Genomic DNA, 26,925 nt, shown 5'->3' on the forward strand with positions numbered 1-26,925 from the left:
GCACATTACAGTATAGGCAAATGTGGACAAAGATATGTTCCTCCGAAAATATATATATATATTTTTTTAATTGCATGGTTTCTTTTTCATGTACAATGATGCAAAAAGGGTAGAAAGGTTTTGTTTGGCATATTTAAGCGAAAAGGAGCCCATCGTATTAAAATCGCACGGGGGAAGTTTGTGTTCTCGGTAACGCCAGTGTAGCTAAGTGGTTAGCGCACTTGACGGGCAAACAAAAGAGGTGCGTTCTTCGTTTCCCGCCGCTATATGGCCTTTCGGTGACGGCCATGTTTCAATTAATTTTATAAATAATGGTACACATAAGGTTTGTCAAATCACTCTTGAGAACAGCCTCTGTGATGGCTGTGAACACATCACCCGATCACATTTCATCTGGCAACTGTGTGGGCGCGCCACCGCCCTTCAAAAAAAAGCAAGAAAGCACTTTCTCCATTTGCCGGCGTGATTGCGACAAATGCTCTTATCGCAAATTTCCCTTTCAACTAAATGCAGCGTGATAATTATGTTTGGTCGCCATTTGTCACGATGCAGGAGAATTTAGCCGCTTTCATTTGGGTGTGGCGTTAAACGGCACATTTCTCGCAATGGATACTCATTGGTGTTTGTTCGCATTTGCTTCTGCCGCGGCACTTTCACTCTTGTTACATGCCTTGATATGTTTGCTGGGACAATTGACGCGGCGAAAGCAGGTAAAGAACGCAAAGAAGGCGCTAATCGTCATAGCGCATCCGGACGACGAAAGCATGTTTTTCGGACCCGTTATTTTGGGACTACAACAGGAAGGTTGTGAACTTTACTTACTTTGTTTGTCTATAGGTGAGTATCGAATATCCAACCTTGTCCGGTAGAAGAGTACTGTCAATGTTCGGGTCCGGGTCTAGGGAGGGAGAAGATTTTGCATGTCCAGGACCGAATAACCTTAAATTATTTCCCCTTAATTGCACTTTTTGAACCGAATGAGGACAGTGTTCGGATGAGCTACAACCAGTGATTTATCCAGACCACCCACCTCCCTTTCTTTCATGTGCACCCATCAAGTGGTCAAATTTCACATATTTGTTGATGTTGTCAACAAAAATAATAGGGGGTGATTCGTCACATATTTGTGTTCACGAAGCATTATATCTCTTCTTAACATTCCAGGGGACTACTATAAAAGGGGAGCAGAGCGTAAGGCAGAACTACATCGCAGCTGCCGCGTTTTAGGGATCAAGGCTGACAACATCACCATAGTACAACATAGGTACAACTCCTCCGACATTTACTTGTGTGGGCCTTGTATCATATTTCTAGCACCCACGCACAGTCAATAATCTTATTTGTAGTATCGACTCAATGAGTGAAGCAATTTCTGAGTATTTGCACGAGCCACTTTATCTGGCAAGATGTTGGCAGAGCCACGACAGCAAAAAGAAACACCGAAGATGTTTGAGTACACCTAGGTTCTTAGTTTTCGGGTTTTATGATTTTTCAACTATCCTGAAAAATTGGGTTTAACCCGACAACGAAGAACACAAAGTACACCTGACCAACAAAGCTTTACATCACATCTTCCAATGTATCCCCTTTGACGAGGGAAGATTGTTCGCCCCGTCAGAGAATATTCTGTCTTCCTCAGCTTGTGTCGTCTTCAAGTACCCTTCTTTTTTCCTCCGACAGATCTTCGTTTGTTCATTTGTTCCAGCATTGTTCAGACACTCGTGACATTTCTTTCGCAATATATTAATGCAGCATGATCCTCACCCTCTTCCACCAATATCTCACCCAATAAAGTTGCTCTGGCAGATACTCAGTCACTAGGACATCGGTATGGCTAAAGTTGTTGAAATGTATACTTGTGATATAAAATCGTTTTGTGGTGAGCGCATACAGCATTTAAGTGGTGCAATGTTTTGAGCGCTGTGGATTCCTTGCGACTGGCTTGGCCAACGTGTGCTCGTTCCGTAAGCAGTCCTTGACACTTCTCTGCCCAAGGAGTGTTCACTGGGAAATATTTCAGTCTAGTCACCATTTATTTTCATATTATGTAGCTTCAAAGTTATTGCGAGCGCTTCACATTGCAGTGGCTAATGTCGTAAAATATGTTTTCTTCCAACACCTTTTTTTTTCCCTCTCATCTCAATGCTAGTGACATGCCTGATGACCCGAAGGCAACATGGAGTTCTGCCCTTGTAGGAAACATTGTACAGAAATATGCAGAGTGCCTATCTGTGGACATAGTGAGTTACCTCTTATACACATAAGGAAACAGACAAAAATTGCATCGCACTTGACAAATTCCGAAAACCTGCACTTGCCTGCCATTGTGTATTGCAGATCGTAACCTTTGATGGGTCCGGTGTCAGTGGCCACGTAAACCACATCTCTGTTTACAGTGGAATTGTGTATGTATTGCCACGATATCTTCACTGCCTGCTGGGAAAATGGCACGATAAAATTGCATTATAATTGGTTGCAGGGAGCTACTCAAAAGAGGTGCCATCTCTCAAGGTACGTCCATGCTGGAGGGCTAAATAAACAGGATCTTCTCACGTTGCTTCTTTATTACAGATTGTAAATTATATGTGGTGCAGTCAGTGAACAAGCTGAGAAAATACACAGGAATGCTAGATACGGTTCCCAGTTACCTGATGGCACAGTACGCTTACGTTCTACCGTGGAGTAAGGTCTCCCTGGTCAGGGTGAGTCATTGTTTTAAGTGTTGTTCTTTGTTAGCCTTACTGCACTACATTGGGCTAGGAAACATTGTGCGGTGTTACTGCTGTGCTTGCAATTCCACAACGCCTGTGAAAATGATGTTGCAGGGCCGCTGTCATCCGATATTATTGGAAGAACTCTGAGAAAACATAGCGGTGCTTTGTGTTCACCACTTACATATACCTTTCTTTTAATTGTTACACCATAGTGAAGTAAATGTGTCACGTTAAATTTCTTTAGCTCTCGTAGCACTAGGCTTTAGAATTTTGCAACACGCATCACATTATGGATAAATAGGGCCTTGCATTTCTGGGTTTTAAAGGGGCACTAAAATGCAAAAAGAACTTGCTCTCAAATGAAAGTCTGTGTTCCAATTAGTATATTATAAGCGAAATTGGTTTACACAGCGCTACCGTTTAGAAGAAAAGCGCAATGAAAACAGACCAGTCTTTGGCGGCAACGAATAAGATCCCCAGGAGGCCAATGACACAGCAGCAGAAACCCTAGGAGAAGGGTTAACCCCAAGGTGCAGTGATGCAAATCGGGGGTAAAAACTAGTTTCACCTGAAAACACAAGGCCCTATGGATAAACAGGTCATGTAGCCTTTTTGTCTGCACTGTGTATTGCAGCTAAACACTAGGCCAAAGCCAACCAACATCACAGCTGTAATGGCGTTAAGCGTTGTGCAAATATGTGCATGACAACTGTTGTCGATCAATACACAACGCTTTGAAATAAACAGCTGAGGTCTGTACATGACGTGCATACATTTTGTGTGAGGCACCAGATTTTGAACCTAAGTGAGCCGAGGCAAATGAGCACCTCCGAATTTCTTTTGAAGCATTCGTCAACAAAGTGTGCCATACACTACTTGTGCTGTTTCAATTGTCTCCAAGTACGCCTAGACGGATTCGCTGCAAGAAAAGTTTCCCGTCCTTTGGAAACAATTGAAATATGACATTGCGATATTGCCATCTGGATTGCATATTCAAAAATCTACTTCGTGGATAAAACAGAAACAAAAAATTAACTATCCAGGTTTGAATACATAATGTTTTGTCGCAACTTCCCACAGATGATCCGATGTAAATGAGGTTAGCTCCAGCGAAGATTTTTGAACCCATAGTGCTAGTGTAGCCATTTTTATATCCTTGCAAGTTAATCCACATTTTCCTTTTCTTCCAGAAAGCCTTATATGAGCACAGAAGCCAAATGCTGTGGTTCAGGCACCTTTACAGTATATTCTCGCGTTACATGGTCATCAACACACTTCACGAGGTCGTCATCCAGTCCAGGAAGGACGACTAGAGCTCCGTTATGGAAACTGTTAGGAGTGCGCTTCTGCACGACTCCGTCCACAGACTTTTTTTGAAAACGTGTTGCCTACTGATGGTTTGTTGTAAAAGCTCATTTTGTGACTATATACATCGTTTTTATAAATTATGACGCAGCTGCGTTAAAGCACATCATTCTCTCAACATTTCTTCCTTCATCTTATCGAACTTCTCGGCAAGGTGAGGGGGCACTTCGACTTCTCTGAGGTTCTCCATCCCCGGTTCAGGTTCATCGCCAATGAGGATGTCAACAAGGTCCTCGCATGTGGCAACGACAGTCTTGTTGCTTTCCACCTTGTGTAGCTCTCGCATGACGTAATACGCGCCATTATTCCTTAGCTTGGCACGGCCGTCCTTTGTAGCACACAGCTGGTGGAGGAAGAAGGAGAAATTGAAGGATGTAAGAACCTTCGGACGGCGTACTATGTTAATTTTATTGTTTGTGACATTATCAGGCAAAATTCAGAAAGTAAGTTAAATTTCAAAATATTGGTGTTGCTTGCAAGATCTGTCCACCGGTGAGTCACAGGTGCTACTTTGAGGCAAAAGGGATGGAATTTAAAATATCTGAGGCAATACAGCAGCCCATCGCCGCTCGCATTTTGCAGCATGCAGTCGAAGGGACGGGTCTTGGAGAGTTTGCGAGAACGGAATGATAGGGTTTTCATTGTGGCTGGCATTTTCTTAAAGGTGAAAGCCGTGATATGGTGGGCCTGCCCACCACACTTCAGTTTCATAACAGGCGGCATCATGCCAATATGTGGGAAAGCAAGAACTGATGTCCCACTATGACAATCGCCTCAGTAATGGTGGGAACTGCATAGAAAGGTAGCTTGAGAAATGCATAACGAAGTGAAAACATCGCAACATGAGTGATTCGCTTGCTGAGATGAGTCGAAAGCACAAGAGTGCTGAAGACTGTAAGTCTTGGTGTTGTAGTAAATTAGTGAAAGTATTATTAGTATTATAAAATAAGTATAATAAAATAATATAATAAAATAAAAGTATTATATTATTATTAGTATTTATAAAAAAGTGTTGTAGTAAATTACGCAGTATTTATTTATGAAAATACATAAAAGGCCCATATGGACATCATTAGTTCTGTAATGTCTGCACCCTAAATTGGGCATTGATTTTCCAGTCTAACTATTAATGAAAAAAAAAAACGAGTTATCCTTTAAAACCAAATAGATGGCAATAAACGTCCCGGAATTTCTCGAAAAATAAATGCATAAAAACAGGAGCTCTATATAGTATATACAAGAGCAAAAACTCACCAAAGCCACCCACAAGGTAGCAGAATTACAGAAGACTGAGCTACACCTGCTGGATTTTGCATCAGATTTAAACTATGCACATCCAAATGAAATTCCTTCATGAACAACGTGTGGGCATCACGTCACACGACCTCCAGGCAGAGGCACGCACACCACCAGTTATGCCTGCTGTCATCTAGTATTGGCAGAACAGTAAATACTAATTTCCCATTTCTGTGGTGAACTGAATTAGCGCGCTGAACTTAGGCTGCACCGTGAACACAATTTTGCAAACAACGAGGATGACTGTGGTTCCACTTAAAGGAATCTGTACTCTTGGACGCATGTGCTTAGTATTACCTGTATAAGGGCTTCGATCAGCATCTGGCACACTTCTTTGTCACTCTCCCTCACTTTGCTACTTCCCAAATATTGAAGGTCAAGCGGCAACTTTTCCATTTCGTCGTCGTCAATCTCTTCCGGACCCATCAGGGGAAACAAGAGACGGGGCAGAATGTCCACTTCTGCACTCAGAAGCCATTCGTGTTGACCTACAGAATGACAATATTTAGGGTACCTCAACCAAAGGGCATTTCTGTAATAGCTACTATATAGCGGTGGTCCCATCGAATTTGAGCTGGACACATCATTAGTACACCATTTTTAGACGTGCTGTTTACCGTGTGTACAGGCGCTCTGCTAGGCAATGAGCCGTGAAGAACCTCTGCAGCAGCTGACATTCACCGTTCTTCTCGTGGAGAAGCAGGACACGAAATTGATAAGGTACTGTCTAGTGTTTCGTCTAAATGTGTGCATCAATGGACTATTTCAGAAAATCCCAGCGAGTACAGTGACGTTTTGAACTGTGAGGATTTTCTTATCAGAAAAGAGAAGGAAGTTTCCAAATTGTTTCAGTTTCTCCTCCCTCGGCCCCTATTCAACAAAGTGTCGAGGTTGGCGAAAATGTTCACTCTTCCCTGTGACAATAAGTGCCCCAGGGAGTAATTTTAAAAGGGAGTGACGTTAGTCCCCATGGAGACTAGGTGCATTGCCATAACCATTAGCCGTTTCGGGATTAAATGGAAGTTTATGTGAAATTTAGGAACTCTGTAGTACTGGAGAGTAAACTTCAAGGTCAGGGCACTGAAAGAGGTCAGAGGAATAACTATAATCTATTTCTTTTTTTAAATGATTGCAGGATGTAACATATCACGAAGGAGCACTGGGATTTCTTGAAATTGTCTTACATGCTTTGCCATACGCTACGTATGGTATAGCCAGCCTTTCACTTGAGTACGCTTCAGCACATCCTTCACACTTACTGGTGTCAAAGCAGCAATTCCGTAACACCGCAGCAACACTGTGCCTCCTGATCGTTGAGGTTTCCAGTGTCAAGAACGGAAAGAGCTTACTGATCCTGCATGCATCTCTCTCCATCAGCCACCTGTGCAGGCAGTTTCCAAGTTTGTTAAATCCATTGTCAGTTAACGTCATGCACTCCGCTGCAAAAGACCCTTCAGCGCTTTAAATTTCGGATAAATATGCACTAGACTCACCCTCTGGCTTCAGGAAGTTGCGTGAGGTTGGACAACAAAAATCCAATTCGATCGTGTTCTGACCTGGACGTGTTCTGTGTGAACATGTTCAAAAGCTTCTCAGCTTTTTCGTCCTGAATGATGCGCCAAATCTTTTCGGCACCTTCCTTCGTACGAGTCAAGTTGTTGAGAACAGCCACACATTTGTCGCAGTGACGCGTATTGTCTGCTAGCAGGAGACCCAGCAATAATGTGATGAATTCATGATCGTTGAGAAGGTACGATGATATTCTCGAGTCTGACGTGGCGTTCAGAAGGCTGTCGCAGCACTTTGAGACAACGACATCTGAAGGATCACCAAGAAGTGACGCGACAGCATCCAGAAGCTGTCTGTTTTCGTTGAGGAAATTCAATCCATCTCCAGTAGCGGTAAGCCCTGCAATACAGGACAAAAAGCAGCATATGTAGCAGTAACTACGTACAGAAAGCTCGATGCATATTCAGTGCTGGAGATACGGTGTACGTGCTGTCCGTCTGATTATTTTTTAGCTGTATAGACATACGCATACTTACTTGCACGTATAGCTGCCAGAGATTTGCTGTGATAGCACACGTTGCCGAAAAGAAAAATTTACTTACCGAGGACGTACAAAATGGCAGGTAACTTCGTTGCCAATGCCGTATCCTTGGATAAAAATTGCAAAATTTCCTTTTCCGCTGCAGAGTTTTCCATAACCATGCCAAGCGGACTCTGTCAGCTGAAGACAGACCACAAATACAGCAAGTACAACGTGTCTGCTGGCTGTAGTTTCTTCAAAGACCGAGGACCACAGCAAACACGTGCTATGTATCTACACGTGCTAGTTGTTTACCTGGGACGTGACGTGCAGACGCTGTGGATGCAAGGCGCAGATGGCGCTGCCAACAGTTTTCTTTTTTTCTTTCTTGTTTTAATCATCTGAGAGCATTTGATTGGTTCGACTAGATGAAGTGAGATAGGTAGTGGTTCTGGTTTTCTCTCCGTGCTCTTGCGAGGGTTTAACAAGACCACAAGACCAAGACCCACCACTACAGTCGTCCGAAAAATATGGTCCGAAGCGTCCGAAGCGATAGGTGATAGACTGATACGTGATCTCTGTGGTTTGTGTGCATCGTCGATGGTCATTGGTCACACTTGAATCGCTTGAACCTCAGTGAGCGCTCGCGAAAGATAGAGAAAATCGCGTGGTGTTATCGGCTTGCATTCTTCTGGGGTGAAATATTTCAGTGCGGGCAGCCCACGGATAAGATAGGGGTGGCAAGTGGAGTGATCTACACAGTGGGAAAATACCCATTCGCAACGTAAGTTCCTCAGTCTCTTGTAAGCTGATTGATATAACATTGGAGCTTTACTGCTTTGTTGCGATCAAACTGTCTTGTCACGTACTTCACTTCCCTCTTCGTCGTGATCGTTGTCATTGGTATTGTTCTGCGTCAGGGCACTGACACGTCTTGGAATTTCCGTTTTAGGAACTCTCTCAAAGATGTGTATGCTGTTCCTGTACACAAATCCGGACCCGGGAGAAGAGGGTTATAGCCTTGTACTCCTGAGTGTCAGAGACGAGTACTTCCATCGTCCGTCGAAGCCAGCGCATTTCTGGGAGGAGGCGCCAGATGTTCTTGGAGGTACGGGCGCTCAAGGATTTTGCCTTTGGGCTATTCGGAATAAAACAGAGTGCCATTTTGTGTAGATGTTGTGGTATAATACCTTTTTAGAGCCTTGAAACATGGTTGTGTGCAAATACAATTTCCTAAGAGTCACTGCACCTTGTCTTAAATCTTCTTCCCAATGGTGTTGTCTGCTACTGCATTTCTTTAGTTACGTAAGTAGAACTACACTGCAGGTATCATAATGATCAGGTAACAGTTGTAATCTGTGTTTTCATACATTGTCATTAAGTTTGCATGCTGCAGATGAATTACAATTAAATGTTGCTCGTGTAACTGCAGGCCGCGACCAAGAAAAGGGTCGAGAAGGTGGGACATGGCTGGCTGTCACAAAGACTGGCCGCATTGCTACACTCCTGAACATCTTGCAAAGCCAGAGCGACATTGACCCTACCAGGAAGGGACGAGGTGACTCGGACTTGAGATCATTCGTAAAACCAGAGTGCTTCCCTTCGGGAAACAAAAGGTTCATTGCTTTGAACTGATAGCGCAAATGATAATCAGTCAGTCTAATATGCCGATACCGGCATCTAAGCACACAGAGCATTTGCTTGTAGTGTAGTCAACGAGCTGGAGACGCAGCAAAGTCTGTTTTCTTCTTCTTTTAGGTTTTCTCGTTGTCGACTTCGTGAAATCTTCTACAAGTGCCAAGGAATATCTCGAGAAACTCAGTCATGAGCAGAACGACTACAATGGATATATTTTGGTCACCTTGGAAATGAAGTAAGTGTTGGACGGCGGAATCACTGCCGCTGGAGAGAAAGCAAGTTTCACATAGAAGTAGATGTGAACAGTATAGTGGAAGAGACTGCTGTGTTTAGAAACCAATTAATTATATTTCATAAAATTAGCTCGCAGATAGAATATATAAACAAAAAAGCTGTGCAGTCTGCTTCATTTGTGAGGAGTTTCACCAAAGTAGAAAACAACAACTTTACTTGATGATCAATTATCAGATCAATCAGGTAGAGGCTGATTATTTTTATTTTGGCATAAGCGATCACGGAACATGTCCTATCATGAGTACAGCAATTTGGCTCAATAAGAAAGATGACAATGGCGACAGAAAATGATAATGAAACAAAAATCGAAGAAAGACAACGTGACACGTTTTCTTAATTTCAAATGTTATGTGACTGATATGTCTAGCCATGATGAGGCCATTCCATGAATTGCATTGTACACTGTATCAGAACCGAACCCAAAGGAACAGAACGGTTCCACAATAAATGTTCTGCCCAATACCAGCGTAAGCACAGCCATGATGTAGCCCGATTCTGTTGATATCGCCACTATATCTAGGTCCTGTGTGCTGACTGGGGGGTGGAACTCTGATTTGGTATTATTATTACTTAGTCTCGGAGCAAAATTATAAGGGTTTCAAACCAATTTAATCCGGCTGAGGTATCACACTATTTCAATGTTCACATCCAAGGTGTATGGAATGCTTCAGAGTATTTTTTTCTATAAAACTATAAATTTTAATCTTGTATTTAATAATTTATGTATTTGTTATTCAATGTACTAACTTTATTTTATTATTATTTTCATTAATTTATTCAAAATTGTTAGTCATCATTTTAAAATAGAAATTATTTCCATAACATTAGTACATGGGCGGTATTTAAATACATTGTAATTAAAATAGTATTTCAAATATAAATACATGTATATATATATTTTGTATTTAAATACAGACTTAAAAATGTATTTATAATTATATTTAAATACCAATTTTTTTGTACTTCTTTTTGCAGTATCGGCCACTGTGACATTTCCAGTATGTGTGAACTAAATCTAATTCTTACTTGGCGTTCGGGTGTGCACCGTGGCAACGTAACGGTCACATCTTAGTATGACGTGCTGGAGAAGAAACCCAAAACCCATGGGCTGAAGAAATTTTTATTTTGTGAACCTCAGCCTGTGTCTGCCGCACTGGTCATTATTAGCATGGCTTTCTAAGTAGCACTAAACTGGTTGCTACCAGGGTGCCGATACTGAAACAAAGTGTTACCAGCCACAAGACTGTTACCGTGGTGGTGGCCACTGCTAAAGTTATTATTTGCAGGATGTGTTAGTACATGTTTGTTCCCTGAAATAAGCGAATCTTTTCTTCCTAGACCAGCTCAGGGGAAGTCATCCTTGAATTACTTCAGCAACATGAAGAACAGCAGCCCAACACATTTAGAACCAGGTAGAGAATTGACCTTACGAAGTTACACGTGTAAGCAGGGTTGTTAAAGTGGCTTTTAAAAAGTGTCTCCGTTACAGATAAATAAATCTAAAAGTACAGTTACAGATGGTTCCAAAATTGTACCCGGAACTTTTACGGATACTTTTTTCTTTTTATTGATTGGGTCGGTTTAGCGAGGTGTGATTAGTTGCACTACGATTATTAAAGCAGAATACCTTTGGGTCACATGATGTGATAGCGCATGATATTTTTCAGTATTTCTTTTCTTTCGTATGGGTTCTGAACACCCCCCAGATATAAGCAATTAAATATCTTCATTCCAAGAAAATATACTGGACGCTAACCAGATAGAACAAATTAACAAACCAGCAACTTATCTCAGCTGTTTCATTTCCTTCTTAACATTTCTCTTTACTTGCATACATTCTTTTCACACGAAGGAGCACAATAATTTCAAAATTCTTCTCAGTCACGCGGGTTTGAAGATTCGTGCTGACGAGACCCCCCCCCCCCCCCAAGTTAAATAACCACTCCACTGCAGCACTGCTTGGCAACCCTGTGTTATATTTGACAAATACAGACTTCAGTACTGGGAATGATTACAAAGCACTCGGGTCACTCAGCACTCAGGCACCCCCTGTTGATAACGGTTGTCACTCATGTTTTTTTTTTTTTCTTTCTTTTTTTTTAATACTCCTGATACTTCACTTACGATCCACAAAAAGTATCTAAATACACACACTCAGTTAATTTTATTCAGTTACTTAAGAGGGTGATCATACCCATTTCGGTGCAATGTATTTTCTATGGGAGAAACCATCCAATTTTTCTCGGCAAATAATGGACTGATTTCAACGGGAAAAGTCTTATTTGATAGCTTTTGACAATACCAATAAATACTATTTACCAAAATATGTGTATTTCTTACTGTTTTTCTAAAGACGTTACACAAAGTGCGAAAATCTAGTCATTCACTTTTTTCATACTTTGCGTAATGTCTTTAGAAAAACAAGAAAAATACACTCATTTTGGTAAATGGCCTTTATTTATATCATCACAAGCCATCAAAAAAGTCCGGTCCCATTGAAATTTGTCCATTATTTGCAGAAACAAATTGAATAGTTTGTCCCATAAAAAATACATGCAACTGAAAAACAGGTATGATCCCTTCTTAAGAACCCTGCATGTAAGACCACAGCATACTAGATTATAATGACCATATCATAATCAGCAAGCCTTATGAGGAGCCCGTCCGCACAATCCGCTAGGAGTGCTAGTCATCGCCCTTGCGAGATCTACATCATGATTGGACAATGGAAATTTGAATTTTGAACGCACAGACGCGGGCATAATAGCTACTGTAGCAGACGACAGCCACAGCTCCTATGAAAATGCTGAGAGAAAAGAATGATGATGATAATCAACTTTAGAAAGAAGCATCTCCCATGGGACATCCACCGCCTGTACATAAGGTAAGCTGAAGTACAAAGTATTGTAGAAACTGAGGATGCAATAACCAGGCCGATGTGTAGCGCCACCGCTAGCTTTGAAATGCGACGTTGGGAAGGGCTGCCTATGACATGGTCGTTATAATCTAGTAGGTTGTGTGTAAGACATGAACATGTAGCCTATGGTAGAGGAATCATTAATCATGTAGAACATTCATGTTCTAGGATTTCATGCTTTTGGCAACAGTGTCCCTCCTCACTACTGGACAAAGGTGAAAGTTGGCAAAACGAAGTTTGAGAGCATTGTGAAGGAGCATAATAAATTCGCTCAGAGGGATCAGCTTGCAGAGAAGCTTTTCGAGTTCGTTCAGGACAGCACCCCGTAAGTGCACGGGCAAGCCTCACACTGCATTCGTATGTACCATGTGCAACTGATTTTCTTATCACTTCCTGCAGGTATCCGGTCGATATTGAAATGAAAAAGCAGGCGGATGAGACGGACGAAATGTTGCTGTGCCGCAATGCGCTTAGGGTGCTTCTACCAAAATGGAACTATGGAACCAGGTATATTCCTTATTTCTGTATCACATAAATGCAAAAAGGTGTTCTACCATGTAGATTTTCTCCCGTTCATAATATCTGGCAGCGTAGTATTCACATTGCCGTTTTCAAGTTCAAGTCAAAGTCGAGTTTCACAGGGTCGCCACGTGAATCTTGAAATTAAAGTAGCATGGAAAGCACATAGAGCATATATTTTTTACCTGTTACATAGAATATTTCCTTTGAGGGGTGTGCATTTCCCGAGGAAACCAGTCCACAGAACTGTTACTGGCTGGTAAAAAGCATCTGCTGCAGCGTGAGAGCAACACATCTCGACAGTGGTCGACCTTAGTGGAGCCAAATATAAACTGCTAGAAAAAGAAAGCGTGCACCTCAATGAGCCCTTCCATGCTCTTTCAACATTTTGTTTTTAACATCTTGAGCATTGAGCAAAATTGACGTTGAGAAACTGTTGTCCCTGTTAAAAATCACCCATGTGGCAGTTAGGTTACAGGTTGGCTCTGTTGAGGAAGTAGGTTTAGGAATATGACCGTGTAGTACATTTCCTGGGCAGGGGCAGATCCAGACCCTCCGATTTTTTTCTTTTTTTCGGGGGGGGGTCAGAGGGAAATCAATTTATAAATTGGTGCGATCGCCCCCTGGATCCGCCACTGTCCTGAGCATTTTGAAGGGTGAGTTATTACACAACACTAGTTTAGTGGACATGCTGTGCAGACTCTCTGACAATCCGTTTATGGTTGCGGTACATTTTTATAGGACCCACACCATCTTGGTAGTTAACGCCAAAGGCCAGGCAGAGCTCGTGGAGAAGACCATGAAAGAACCCATCAACATCAATGGAGATGTCGTGTGGGAAACAAGAAAGTTCACCTTCACCATGGAATAATCATATCACGAAGGCAGCAATGTTGGACTCACGGTCGCTAGTCTTTTGAGTGACTTATGTCCATCTCCCTTGTTTGTGAATTATTTTGTAAATGGGTGAACAAAATCACTTTTGCTAGCTATGTGCAAACTTTCATAATTGCGATGCTTTCCAAACCGAATGGAGTTTTGTGAGCTCATAAGCATTGCACTGTGCAGGCATTTAACGGTAACTTATGTTCATGCCTTCTCATGATACTTCCTTTAAAAAAAAAGGAAGCTCTATGATAGTGTTACGCTTCAAATAGTTTACTGGAGTTATGGATAGAGCTTGTTGTATAAATATGTTTTGCCAGTCATCCGAAAGAAGAGAGTTAATGGTTAATAAAGAGGCTTGCTCTCTAAATATTCTTCTCGTGGATCAATAAACTAATGGGACTGTGTGCACACAAATGTGGTACTGTAGCAACTGTGAACATATATAGCCAATGAGCCGTAGCTCCACAGGCGTTTGTACATGGATATGGGATCATTCAAACAGAACTCTTAGAAAAACATTCCTTTGTAAAACATAACAGTATGGCCCAGTTTCACCTATGCTAATTAACATTTGAACTGAAATCAACGGTCCCTTAACTTGAATTTAACGTTTAACTCTGCTTCACTAAACAGAGTTATTGCCACTAAAACACTCATCACGTCACCCAACTAACGTTTGTATGGTTCCCACTGATTTTTGGAACAAAAATTCAAGGGCTTTTTCAACCTTTTTAGGTTCAGACGTCATTTTGTCTGGGATGTAAAACACAGTTTATGACAAGGGCTTCAATATTTTCCAGAAATATTTTTAAGCCACAGGTATGACATGAGAGAATACATGGAGACTGCACAATATCAATTCACAGATGAGACTGACAACTACTGCAAGAAAAAATAATAGAATAGAAGTTGCCGTTCGTTTCTTGCTGCTGATTCCTATTACAATAAAGAGTGCTAACTCCTGCGATTTCAAAGCTACAGTTCTGACTCCGGAAATGTGCAATTTGCACAAGCAGATTATGGGAGCAAGAAAAAGATGCAAAATCAAGGGTTTTCAAGGACTGTAAAAAAAAAAAAATCAGGTTTTCCAGGCCCTGAAAATGGCATTTTCAAATTCCAGGGTAAGTCGAGGGTTTCAAGGACCAGCGGGAACCATGGTTTGTAAAGAAGAAGTGTTGGTGAAACCTATGAATCTTTCATAGACTGTAAAACTGCTGTTCGTACTTGAGCAAACATGTGCTTGTCACAGTTTCTTTACAAAGAAAAAAAATCATGAGCACGTGGTGAAGAAGGAGCAACGCCGTTGCAAGATAAAATATACAATCCACCTTCTGGCTGAAAGCATTCAGATGTGTACGCACACAATTCAATGATTCTGAAACAGTTTTATTTCTCTTATCATTAGACATGACTGAAGTCTCTGGCCTTAACGTGACATGTACAGAAACAGGTGTCACCGTTCGCACAACATTCTGACTTGCATTTGTTCTGTTTCAGCACACTTAACGACCGCTGTACCTTCCATGAACTTTTGTTTCGGATCAAGATGTTGGCAACAAAGATTGTCCCCTCTCCAACCTGTATGCGCATGGACTACATAATTCGACTCGTTACATCTTATTGTGCTCTTCCTAGTAACTTTACAACTTTTCCCCTACCGAAGAGCCCCCTTTTGGAGATTTCTTTGATGCAAGTGCAATACATGAAGCTGTCTGTGTCACTGCACCGCTCACATGTGTGTAGCTCCAATGCTGTCCACAAACTCTTTAAGTATCAATTCGTTGATTTCTGTTGCAGACGGTTGTGTATTTCGAGCTTTACCCTTTAAACTTCGCCCTGATGTCTTTTGTCGGATTCTGAGCCATCTTTCTATACGACTGAATGCATGGTTCCCTTCTTCCTTTCCTTTGGCTGTCCTGCAAGGCTGCATCCTTAGACTCCTCCTATTTTTTTACCTTTATTAACGATTTTCGTAATTTTATCACTTGCAATATTGGGCTTTTTGTTTTGTTGGGATCGTTTTGTCTATCACCTTGTAAGGTCTTCTATCCAAACAGTGCTTCAGCATGACTTACTGTTATCCATAACTGGTGCTCTACATTGCATCTCTCCACTGATCTTTCTTCGTCTAAACGTATTTGCACCGTCCTAAGTGATGCTAAATGAAAGCTTGGTTATCTCCGTCATAAACACAAATTACTGTCCTCCTCTGTCAAACTTCTTGTACGGCTAACCTTAATCAGGCCCAAAACCTGAATCTGCCACCAGCGTCTGGTACCCTAATCATGCTAATCTAAGGGAATGATTGAAAAGCAAATGAGCTGATGACATAGACCCGTAAGGAACAAAAAAAAAAACAAAAAAAAACACGAGACTAGGTGACTGGGTGAGACCTTGTTCATGTGCGTTTATTCAGGCTAGTCTCTGATTCAGTTCGTAACGGATCTATGCTAATCTAGATAATCTGCCGGAGTCTACCAAAATTGTACTAGCACTTGCTTTATTTTATCTGACTGCATCCCTCGAGCATCACTTTCCTTACCTCCTCACCCACTTACCGTAATTTCACGCGCATAAGCCACAGGACCCGTTTTTAGGTCGTTGACAGAATGGAGTCTTGCTGGTTTTGAGCCTTCGTGTTTGTGTTTGTTTACGTGTCTTGCCCATCGCTCAGGCTTGCCTATCATGGGGCCGTCTTTAGGTACGTTTTGAAAATATTCGGGCAGATAAGCAGCACTCGCAGATGCGCCGCGGGCAATATGATGCGACTGATTTGTGTGACAAAGGAGACCATAGAGATGGCCATAAGCCCTGTGGTCCATATTCCGGGGTCAGCATGGTGTGCAACAAAGGAGGTCAGTTCTACTGTTTTACCAAGATCGGATGGTGCCCTTGTTGTATGTTTTTCATTGATTGAAGGGTCAGTGGCCTTCCAGAGGGCATGAACCTTTGTCATCACTTTCATTAAAGCTGGATGGGGGAAGACACCAGGAAGGTCAGTCTACTCAAATGTGAATGTGCCCCTGTTATGCATTGTTCGTGCACTGGCAGGGCGGCGCTGTTCCAGAGGTACTGTCAGAGCTTTCGTTAAAACTGGCATGTGGGGAAAATTCCAGGGAAAAATAGTCATCACATGAGCCGCACCGATGGATTAGCCGCAGAGCACCCGTGGGAAAAAAAAAAATCACGCATAAGCCGCGGCTAATACGCGTGAAATTACGGAACATGCTTTGTTTACATGTTCTCTCACATCGGAGAAAACTTTGCCGCCTATGCCTCTTCCTCGCGCGTCATTATAACCCCCTCTCTCCCTTTCTCTCTCTGCCCCCTGTCCGTAGCCTTGGCTCGCTGCATCTCTTCTAAAACAGACCATCCTCGTAAAGTAGATAGTCTCTTTCATTACCTTTTCTTTCCCCCCTCTCTCTCTCTCTTACACTATTATGACTGGAATGGCCTTCCTGTCACTTGTTTCTCTATCTGACTTTTCGGCTTTTCAACCGCTGGTTCTCCTACCTCTCACATAGCTCCCCCTTGTGGGTATTTCCAGTATTGTGATAAATAAGTAGATAACAACTCGCACCAAAATTGGCAGGTTGTTCAGCCTTCCACCACCACTAACACCACCACCACCACCACCACCTCTATTCACATCTGTGCTTGCACTGAAGAAGGATATAAGTACAGCCAGCTTTTCTCTAATTCAATCTAGCAGGGTTTTGAGAGCAGGTTGTCCGAAGAGGAAGGCAAAAATCTTGGGCAAAGAAAAGATAAAGGTTTAGATAGCCTCTGGGCAACACCACAAGAATTAAAGGACTCTTATCTACTCCACGTGTTGTGATTATCTGTGCCTGCCTGCTGATGACGTGATTGCCGGACATGTGACCGTGATAGATGCGACTTCACAAGCTTCAAGACCTCAATTTGAAAACATATTTGCAAATTTTAAAAAGCATACTAACGCTAATGATGTGCTGTGCGTAAAAGTGTAAAAGCAAGTTTCGTAAAAGTCTAATACAGCTCAACGTTGTGAGACCTGCACTACACTCGGTACCGTACAAAGAAATCTAATGGCGTACCCTGAGATAAGCAGATGTCAAAGGATGAACATGCACACATATAACTTACAACGACGCTACAAATGGTGGCACACATTCTACTGATGACATCTATCTCACGAACCAATGCATCACAACTCCACAACCTTCAAGTCTGATGCTGACGCTGATGGAAGTTCCATTTCTTTTGGAATGAATTTACCAATGGGTTTCATTGCCTCCTGGATAAAGAGAAATGCAGAGTCACTTAGTGCATGCATATCATCAAGGCAGGTTTTGCAAACACAGGGGGGGGGGGGGGGTTATTAAGAAAAAGAAAGCAAACACAGCTAGAGCATTCCTCCTAATGCATAGGAGCTCTCTTTGCTCTGTGTGTACGGCTGCATCTAGAAACAGGGTAAGAGCAGATTGAGCAGGTAACAAGCATAACCAAATCTGGTGCAGCGAAATGACGTTGATAGGAGTACACCTACACCTGGAATACCTGGTACGATTGGCAAAGGTACAAAACAATGACAAGTGCTCAGTGATCCATTTTCGTCATCAAAGAGCAGATGCTCCCTCACACAAGTAAAGCAGGTTGGAATTTCATACGTAAGTATCTAAACTAAGCGAAGAATCTAAATATAAAGTAACCTTACAATCTTATCGGCATCCAGGGGTGGATACAGACCCTCGATTTGGGGGGGGGGGGGGGGGGGGCAGTTTCTTTGGCGGAGCGCGTAGTGAGAAAGGGGGGAGAGGGAAATCCAATATATAAACTGACATTGGGGGCGCAGAGACGGGACACGAAGAAGAGACAAGTGCACACAGAGTGTTCTGTGTGTGCACTTGTCTCTTCTCTTTGCACACACAAGCTATACGTGAAGCTATGGTGGGGCATAGTGATGCCATGATTAGCACACAATAACTTTTACATTTTTCGAAATTCAGTAATAAGACTTATTACTCATGGTTTGTCGGTTCTACATTTTCTCTGTGCTTTGATAAACACGTCATGTCATGTTGAGTAGCAGATACTAAAACTAACTTTTATAGTCTCCATTTAACGTGTCACGTTAACATGACTGCTGACAACGTATGTAACCAGGGATAGAAATGGAGCTTTGACCCTGTTTCTTACCTGCCTCTCCTTGAGCTTCACCATTTCTTCCTTGAGCTTGTTCAGGATGCAGAGGTTTGGCTTATTGGCACTAGCTTTACTTTGCAGCTCGGTGATACGTTGCTCCTCTTCCTAAAGTCAGCACGTAAGGCATCGTTTAAGAACACAGCGCCCAGTCGTTCATCCACATTGATTCTTAGACATAGGGGAGTGCATTGGTGTCAAACTAGCTTGTGCTCATTCTTTTCCCTTCAATAAGCACTATTCAAGCTAAACGGGCAGGTAGTCAGACTCAAGAGTGGTGTCTGCATTTTCCAAACCTGTCCCGGATGTTGTCACGGTTCCCCTGAAGTCTGCCCAGGACACAAACTAACCCCCTCTTCCATTGTTGTCCTGTTTCCATATGCGAATACAGGGTGTTTCAAGAAAAATGAGCCAAAGTTTAAAAATAGAAATCAGTCACTACCGCAATGCCCGACACCACTGATACTGCGCGCACTTATACGGCTAATGCCATGGCGGAAGGAAATGTAGCAACAGCAACAGCCGGAGAGAGACTGACAGAGTTGAGTCTAGTTTTCTTTGCGCACCGAAAAGTTGATTTTTTTCAACGAGCAAAAAAAAAAAAAATGAATAAATCCTGTGGATTTGTAAAACGCACTTCACGCAAAAGTAAGTTTTCCACCACAGGAAGGCAGGGGCTTTAGCTGTAGTATAATGGGCTCCTCTATCCAGTGACCGACACGAATGGATTCACTAATTCATTTAATGTGTTTCAACAGTTCAGTGCGCTGTGCCAACTGTTGTACCAAGGCTTACCTTTTTCTCCTTCAAAGTCCTGCACGAGCCTTTTCCATAGAGCCTCAGGAGTGATCCCCAGGATGTTATGTGTGGGTGCAGAGCCTGCGGTAACAGCGTACTGTATGTACCGTATTTGTTCGCTCATTCACACTATTTTCCTCCGCTTCACATTTTTCTTGCGAAAAAGCCAGCAGCGTATTTGTCACCATATAAAAACGAGCAGCACTTACTTGAAGGATAGCCTGAGATGCTCTCTGTTTGCCATCACGCTTGTTCCGGCAGATCACCTGGAAAACGTAGGAGACATAGGGCACACTTCTCGTAGACCATTCCTGCCATGAACCGGTTATCTGTACTCACACTTGTGGTGTGCTTTCCTACTGACATGATGAACTCATTCCTTTGGTGCTTCATATTCTTCATCTCCTGTTTGATTTCCATGTCTCCCATTCCGTAGTTCCTACTCACATCGCGAAGGATTTACGCATCAAATCAGGTCCGATAACTATATTCCGCTATTCATACCGCTTTATACATTCCAAGAGTATTTGGTATGGAGATAGCTGGCCTGTCTTCGCACATAGGTCACTGACTCTCGGGTCCTCCACTCGGATTTCGTCAAAGAACTGCAAGACAGTGAACGGTGCGCGGCACCAAATGCTGCGTCAGAGCCTCACTGTAATTATCTTAACTGGTGCTATAATCTGGTCCCTAAACATGCTTCTGTTCATTACTATAAGTGATGATTAATTAATGTTTTGTCGTAGTGCCTATAATTATGATTGGTTGAGCACTAAGGCTTGGTGTAAGACTACTACACTGATAGCACCCCTTTATATGAAGTTGACTGAACCTCCAAAAGACTTCACTATACAAGTATCTTCCCTGTATCAGTAGTTCATGGTTGGGGCTTCAACAGAATGGAACAACAGCAGGTTTACTTCACTGTATCGTCACTATGTCCAGGTTCACTATATATAGAGGTTCTACTGCAGCTAGTAGAAACTACTGCACACTGGCAATTGTCATATCTGCTCCCCCACTTCCAACATTGGTGTCACATGGCCGATTTAAGTCAACCTTCGGTTTCAGCAACCCTTTAGCAAAAAAATGGAAAGGCAGAACACTACTGAATGAGAACAAAAAACTAAAACGGTGAACCCTTTTCTAGATGTGCTAGAGCCAGTCACTAGGTAAACTTGTGCTTCACGTGTGCCACCCAACGCATACAAGGCTGAGCTGGTCTTCTTATCATGTTACTTAACTGAAAACCACAGATTATTCGTGGGGCTATGGCTCAGTCGACAAGGTTTGACTCACAGCAACATCTTGGAAGAAGTCTTCTGGCTTTTCATTTTTAGTGTTCACGTCTTTCATCTGGGGTATGAGGATCTCGAGCGTCGTCCTTGCTGGAAGCAAAAAAAGTGGTACACTCCTCCACGTAGGAACAGATTGAACATACGTACCGGCTTCCGATTTTGCTTGCTTTTTGCTACTACCGAATCCGGATCCATACTCGATGTTATTGATAACGACGGTAGCACCATAGGGCATACTTGAGCTTTCTGCAAATTTCAGCGTAACATGCCACCATGAAACACAGCAAGGCATGCACGCACATGTAGACCAGTCACAGCATTAGCTCAACACTTGCCTAATTCTTTAAAGGTGTACTGCGGTTGCGTTCGCATGGCATGTTGTACATACTCATGGAGAATGCACACATTTGACTTGCCACTAGGGTTCATTATAAATTCTGCAAGGGAATGACATCAATCAGTTGCTGTAATTATGTCAACAAAGCACGTGCGAGCTCCACGCACAAAATGCTTCACGTGGTTTAACATACTTACTCGGGGTACAGTTGATATACGTATATTATGCACTGTAACCAAAGGATCAAACCAGGCCATTTTATGGTGAATATGAGTCCCTCCAACCACGTGACAACATTAAACTGCACTACACAACTGAATATAGTTTTTAGGTCTTCTAACGTTTGGTGTCTTTCTAAGCTGCACAGACAGCATCTTTTATACTTTTGGAAAGTACAGCCAGGAAAACAGAGTATGTCACAAAAACTGGAGGTTTTGTAGGTATCTCATTCTGCTGGAAACCATCAACTGGAAACATCAACAGTCATGCAGGAAACCATCAAGCTTATATTTCTCAAAGTTCAAAGTTTCTGCAAGGTTGCAAGGTCGCACACACGTTTATCGACCTTGTCATGCCTAATTCCAACCACCACCAGTGTTAATCTTTCCTTAGACATATTTGTTGCAAGAAAACGTGCAAATCCATGGGTTCTCAACACGTCACGTTCGTCATAGCACTTGTCTACCAATAATCTTTGTTGTGAACACGTAATTTTCATTTTACTGTCTCACACTGGCACCAGTGAGCCCTGTGCCTCAACAGTTCACAAAGACCACTCCAAGCATGAATGCCTCTACATTTACTACAGTACTACCCCCGTTCGAAACTTCCCTTGCGGTTAGGTATCAGCTAAAAGTGCAATGTTTTCATATTTCACAAACAGAATATACTAAGTATATATCCAATCCAATCCAGTATACCAACCTCGCTTTGAATGGCCACTGGAGACCTGGTTCGTATCAGATGTTGGTGGCAATGAACACGTAATGAGTTTTGTACCTTCAGGCTGCAAAGAAACATTTTTCGAGATTGTGTTCATGTCCGCTAAGTAGCCGTCGTCGCAGAAAGAAAAGAACGTAGACGTTGTCGTCCACAAGGGGGGATTGAAAATGAAAAGGGGATGAAAATGGTACGTGCTCAACGCCAAATAAACAAATGGAGTTGCCACACTAACAAATGCAGCACAATTCCTCTAGCCTAATACGTCTGACTGAATATGTCACTACAATCAAAGACCTATACGAAAAATTAATATCTGCCATCAGCCAGAACCACTTACCAACATAGGCCGCTGCATCTGCCTCATCTTTTTTTTATGTTTTCTCCGACCAGCCCATGTCCTATAAAACATAGCATGTACCACTTTTGTAAAACTTGCAAGACGTTTTTTTCTACTACAAATTAAAGGAGGTGACTTCAGACCATCGAGCAGCCTAATACGAGCCACCATGGAAAACATTTTCCCTCAACGTTGTCTTGTCACTGTGCAAAGATGCCCGGAAAATGTGTACGGTCCAGCGTGACCAGGAAGAGCAGTACAAATCTCCTAGTGTGATCCGTGAAATGTAGCATCACTGTGAGGAGCAGCTGCAAGGTCTCATTTCTCACTGAAAATTAATCTGCTATGCCGTACTTCAGCTATGGGAACTTTGGTGAGGTCCTCGATATCAAGGGATGAAGTCGGCACCACTTGGGCTCTCTGGAGGAGGTGAGTGGTTTCTAGAGGGCATCCTCATCAAGGACCTCTCTCTCTCACGTCAGCTAGGATCATCTCTGTTGTGGATCGAAATAACGCATTCCCGAAATAACTAAATAATAATTAAATATTATTATTTAATTATCAATATTATATAATTATATTAATATTAATTATTTAATATTAATAGTTATTATATATGTATATATATGTAATTATTGATAATAAATAACTAAAATCCCAGCTGCGATACACTCCAGTTTCAAAACACTTCTACAATTAGGTACTAGCAGTCCAGCGGGGCTTTCATCAACGTTTCGTTTAACTGATAATCTAGCCAATCAATGCATTTCATGTGCTCTAATTAAAGGAACTGTCTCACACATACTGGTTGATCCAAATCTAAACTGAAACTATACAGATTAGTACACAAAGACGCATGGCTCAAGTTTCTTAGAAAAAGTAATTTTTTGTCCCCCTGCAGAAATGCACCATAACAGCAGGTGCAAAACACTGATCGTGCTGTAACAGCTCACTTGCCTACGACAACGTAATGGTCACACAGTCCTCACACTGAACAAACCAGATTGCGTATGTGCACTGAGTAGCATTTTAACAGAATTTATGTTGTTCAGTCGTTCTCCGACACAGTAGTGGAGCATTTCAAACTCACTTGAATCTTTTCACTTGAACTGTATGGAAGTCAAACAGATTTTCACAGTACTCCCTCACTGCAAGAAAATCTTGAACAAAAAGGAAAAAAAAAAAAGATGGCTAAGTAAACATTAACATCCGTAGGAGTTGAGAACAAGTGTTGTAGTATCAGCACCTAGCGATCGCTCCTTCTGGCTCTCCTTCGCACTTTCTACTTTTGCAGCAGGCACACATATAGGAGGGTTTGACCTCGCTTCTATAGAACCTGCCAAGACACAGAGAGAGAGAGGCATTAGCAACACTTCCTAGCTTGTTCCGTAGGAGACATGAAGCAAGTTTAATACAGGAAAGCAGCTACATCGGTTTTTCTACTGTTACTGCCCAAGTCTTACTGACATATACACAGTAAAAAAAATGGAGCATGCACCCCTCAGATGCAAACAGCATGTTTATGACGGCAACCATGCAATCAGAACCTGCCCCTGAATAGCATGTAGTGGAGTTCTACGGGAAATTTTTCTTGAGGAAGAGGATTTCAGACACTTTTCCCTTCCCAAAAGCACTACCAAAGGTACAAGTTCATTGGGAGGTGGGGACTGGATCGACTGGAGCCCCCCACCCCTCTGGTTATGCCACTGCTGCAGAGCACTGTCACGTAAAAGGTTGTTGCTTGCAAACATAACATTCTGCACCTGTACAAGGTACAGCTCCCGTCAACCTTAATAATAACGCTGGAAAAAATTTGGTCTCGTTTTAGAGCCTGCTAACAGGCGCCCTTGGGGCACTGGGGGAATGTTAAGTAAACAAAATCCCTGCATCAAATTAACAGATCGCACTTGAGAGCGAGATCGTATTTTTTTTCAGTGTTATTATTAAGGTCGACGGAAGCCGCATTCATGCACAGCCGCTGCAGGCATTGGGAACCTCGTTTATTTCAGCTTACCTGCATCTTCCTCGGCGACACCGTTTGTTGCAGTGTTGTTTTGTTCTTTCTCTTTTTCTCGCCTGTAGTGCAGGCACGGAATAGCAGAAATGGGCACTTCATGTTTCTGAAGGAGAAAAGGATCAGCTTTCACACGGCATACACGAGGGCAAGAGTTTGCCGGAATAACTTCCTAAAAATTTGCAGCAACTTTGTAAAAGTAATGGCACCCACCCTAATACTACCCAGTCCTAGAAAGTACGGTTTGGACAACGTACAAACTCTCGACTGCTTATGCAGGTAAACAGGTATGCCGCTATTGTGAGTCACCTGTATCCAGCCTTCAGGAAGAAGATCGAAATGATCATGGCCCCAGACTGTAAAAGAATGTCACGTCATTTTCCATGTTCATGAAGTTCTGAGACTGTGACGCTCCCCAATAGGGGGCTCTGTGAAGGAGACAGCTTTGAACGAGTGAAGAAAATTAGCGGTTGAGCATATTCCAACGTGCAATATTGTGGTTGTATGCGTGCCTTCCTCTCAGTCCTTAATTATTTAGTGTCAGTCCAGGCTTCTACATTGTGAGGCGACTATGATCATGAGTGACTGGACCGGTTCTCAGCATGCAGAACGTGAAAGTTGATGTGCCTAAACAAATTGTACCATGCAATCAAGTTGCCAACATATTTGTCAGGTTCGAACGAGCATCAAGCAACTTTGTGATTGGTGAAGATAAAACCTTTTTGTCTTCAGGCTTGAAGTATTCTTTTTAAATATATATATATTGGGGGGGAGGGCAAAAATTTGAATTTATTTTAGGAGTCATAAAATAGGGTTAAATGTGTGACATTGGGTGGAAGATAAAAAAGGCGTTTCATTTCAGATTAACCTGAGATGCCGAGTGGCTATGCTGAATGCACGGTGCTTAGCATTTTTCAGTACCTGCATTGGAGGCAGAATCTGCACATTGGCAAGTTCGTTTTCGAGCTCTCGTCAGTGTTTACAATAAATTGTGGCGATGCAAAACTTTGGGGGGGAGTAGAGGTAAAAGCGGAGTTTACCATTAATAAACACAAGGCACTATGAACAGACACATTACCAACTTATGTGCAGAGGTCAATCTTTCTCGGCTGCTACAAGCCTTGCAAACATGCTACTTTTCATGTATCCTAATAATGTCTAGGTTATAGACAGCCACGGAGAACATAAGCAATGCCTCCACAATCACATATCGTGTGCATGCATGTGAGAGCATACATTTAAAACTCCATATTTTCTTTATGTGCACCTTTGAGTATGACTTTTTCTTTGACTTCGTGGGCAATTTCCTCATCTTCTTGAACTTCAGGCTTTCTGTTTTGAAGTCCAGCCTCGAGCATTGCTTCTATCTCCTCGTCTGAAATGTCACTTTCACTGCCCTGCTCACAACCATTGTAATCTTCATCGTCTTCCCCAGGCCCCGCTTCAACTTCATCCAGAATATCAAATGTAAGCACTGGTCGCGAGGTAGTCGAAGACAGCATGTCCTCGTACGCGTCCTCTTCGTCATTCTCGACACTCTCATGCGGCGATGTAGCCGAATCAGCAGCGGTACTTTCTACGTGATTAGTACGGAGTTGTTTGGAAGGAAGCTCATCCACGGGACTGCGCGATCGCTTCGAAGACGGTGCATTCGTCCCAGCTCTCGCACCTTCACCATGCGCAAAGTCCAACCCTTTTTCAATTACGTGATTGGACATTTGCATGGACAGGGGTGAGGCTGAGTCCTGGGAGCCCAGGAGAGTTGTATCCGAGCCTTTGGAAGCATCCATCGTTTACGCGGTCGGAGATTGGAACAGACACGGCAAAATGCACTGGTAAAGAAGGGGCGCTCTTTCTGATGCCGCCACTCCTTCTTTATAAGGACACCTGCAGTGCTGTTCACAAGTTTTTGTCTAAGATACGCACGACCATGACGCTACAGACGCTATCCAGTGAAGGGAGAATTTGGAGTCAACGGCACACTCCCCTCATGGCTCTAAATGCGCACACACAAGGAATGAATATGATAGATTGCACGATGCAACTGATAACAAAACATATATATGGAATAACGCCTACAATATACCGACAACCAACAACCCTCTCACGTCCAAGGCCCGCTCACGCCGCAATCAGTGAATCATTTGCTTTTCACGCCGCAATCAGCAGCGAGCATGCCCAGCATGCCTGCTGTCGCGCACGGTCAATGCGCACGTGACCACCGGTTGATTGGAATTGAGATAGCAACAGTCATTACCATCAAAATATGCTTTGCGTCTAAATTCGTGAGGTATATGCGTATGCCATAAGCTTTTTCAATTTTTCATGAGTAAATCGAAACTCACCACCAGGTCACAT

The 26,925-nt window shown here is 42.6% G+C and overlaps 4 protein-coding genes across 4 annotated transcripts; 2 read left to right on the forward strand and 2 right to left on the reverse strand.

Annotated features, from left to right (window-relative positions):
- The first annotated feature begins 398 nt into the window (after positions 1-398).
- Positions 399-4,185, forward strand: LOC135370760 (N-acetylglucosaminyl-phosphatidylinositol de-N-acetylase-like). The gene is made up of 7 exons (XM_064604580.1): positions 399-837; positions 1,165-1,264; positions 2,150-2,240; positions 2,338-2,405; positions 2,480-2,511; positions 2,572-2,702; positions 3,905-4,185. Exons 1-7 carry the CDS (start codon positions 606-608, stop codon positions 4,025-4,027), a joined length of 777 nt encoding a protein of 258 aa, XP_064460650.1. The 5' UTR covers positions 399-605; the 3' UTR covers positions 4,028-4,185.
- Positions 2,015-7,870, reverse strand: LOC135370758 (protein HGH1 homolog). The gene is made up of 6 exons (XM_064604578.1): positions 7,720-7,870; positions 7,487-7,605; positions 6,869-7,283; positions 6,635-6,756; positions 5,673-5,863; positions 2,015-4,422 (listed from the first exon to the last, which is right to left on the reverse strand). The coding sequence occupies exons 2-6, from the start codon at positions 7,584-7,586 to the stop codon at positions 4,186-4,188; spliced, it is 1,065 nt and encodes a 354-aa protein (XP_064460648.1). The 5' UTR covers positions 7,587-7,605; positions 7,720-7,870; the 3' UTR covers positions 2,015-4,185.
- On the forward strand, positions 7,807-14,027 carry LOC135370759 (transport and Golgi organization protein 2 homolog). Its single transcript, XM_064604579.1, has 8 exons — positions 7,807-8,188; positions 8,357-8,512; positions 8,837-8,962; positions 9,163-9,277; positions 10,675-10,748; positions 12,422-12,578; positions 12,653-12,760; positions 13,514-14,027. The coding sequence occupies exons 2-8, from the start codon at positions 8,371-8,373 to the stop codon at positions 13,641-13,643; spliced, it is 852 nt and encodes a 283-aa protein (XP_064460649.1). The 5' UTR covers positions 7,807-8,188; positions 8,357-8,370; the 3' UTR covers positions 13,644-14,027.
- A 1,002-nt stretch (positions 14,028-15,029) lies between these two features.
- Positions 15,030-26,773, reverse strand: LOC135370757 (microprocessor complex subunit DGCR8-like). The gene is made up of 16 exons (XM_064604577.1): positions 25,835-26,773; positions 24,781-24,923; positions 24,568-24,673; positions 23,800-23,889; positions 23,644-23,713; positions 22,554-22,614; positions 22,199-22,280; positions 21,273-21,374; positions 21,085-21,183; positions 20,939-21,027; positions 20,144-20,244; positions 19,979-20,078; positions 19,849-19,905; positions 19,637-19,720; positions 18,839-18,949; positions 15,030-17,936 (listed from the first exon to the last, which is right to left on the reverse strand). The coding sequence occupies exons 1-16, from the start codon at positions 26,355-26,357 to the stop codon at positions 17,847-17,849; spliced, it is 1,908 nt and encodes a 635-aa protein (XP_064460647.1). The 5' UTR covers positions 26,358-26,773; the 3' UTR covers positions 15,030-17,846.
- Between the last annotated feature and the right edge of the window lie 152 nt (positions 26,774-26,925).

The sequence above is a fragment of the Ornithodoros turicata genome, chromosome 10 (genome assembly GCF_037126465.1).
Source record: "Ornithodoros turicata isolate Travis chromosome 10, ASM3712646v1, whole genome shotgun sequence".
NCBI classification, from domain to species: domain Eukaryota; kingdom Metazoa; phylum Arthropoda; class Arachnida; order Ixodida; family Argasidae; genus Ornithodoros; species Ornithodoros turicata.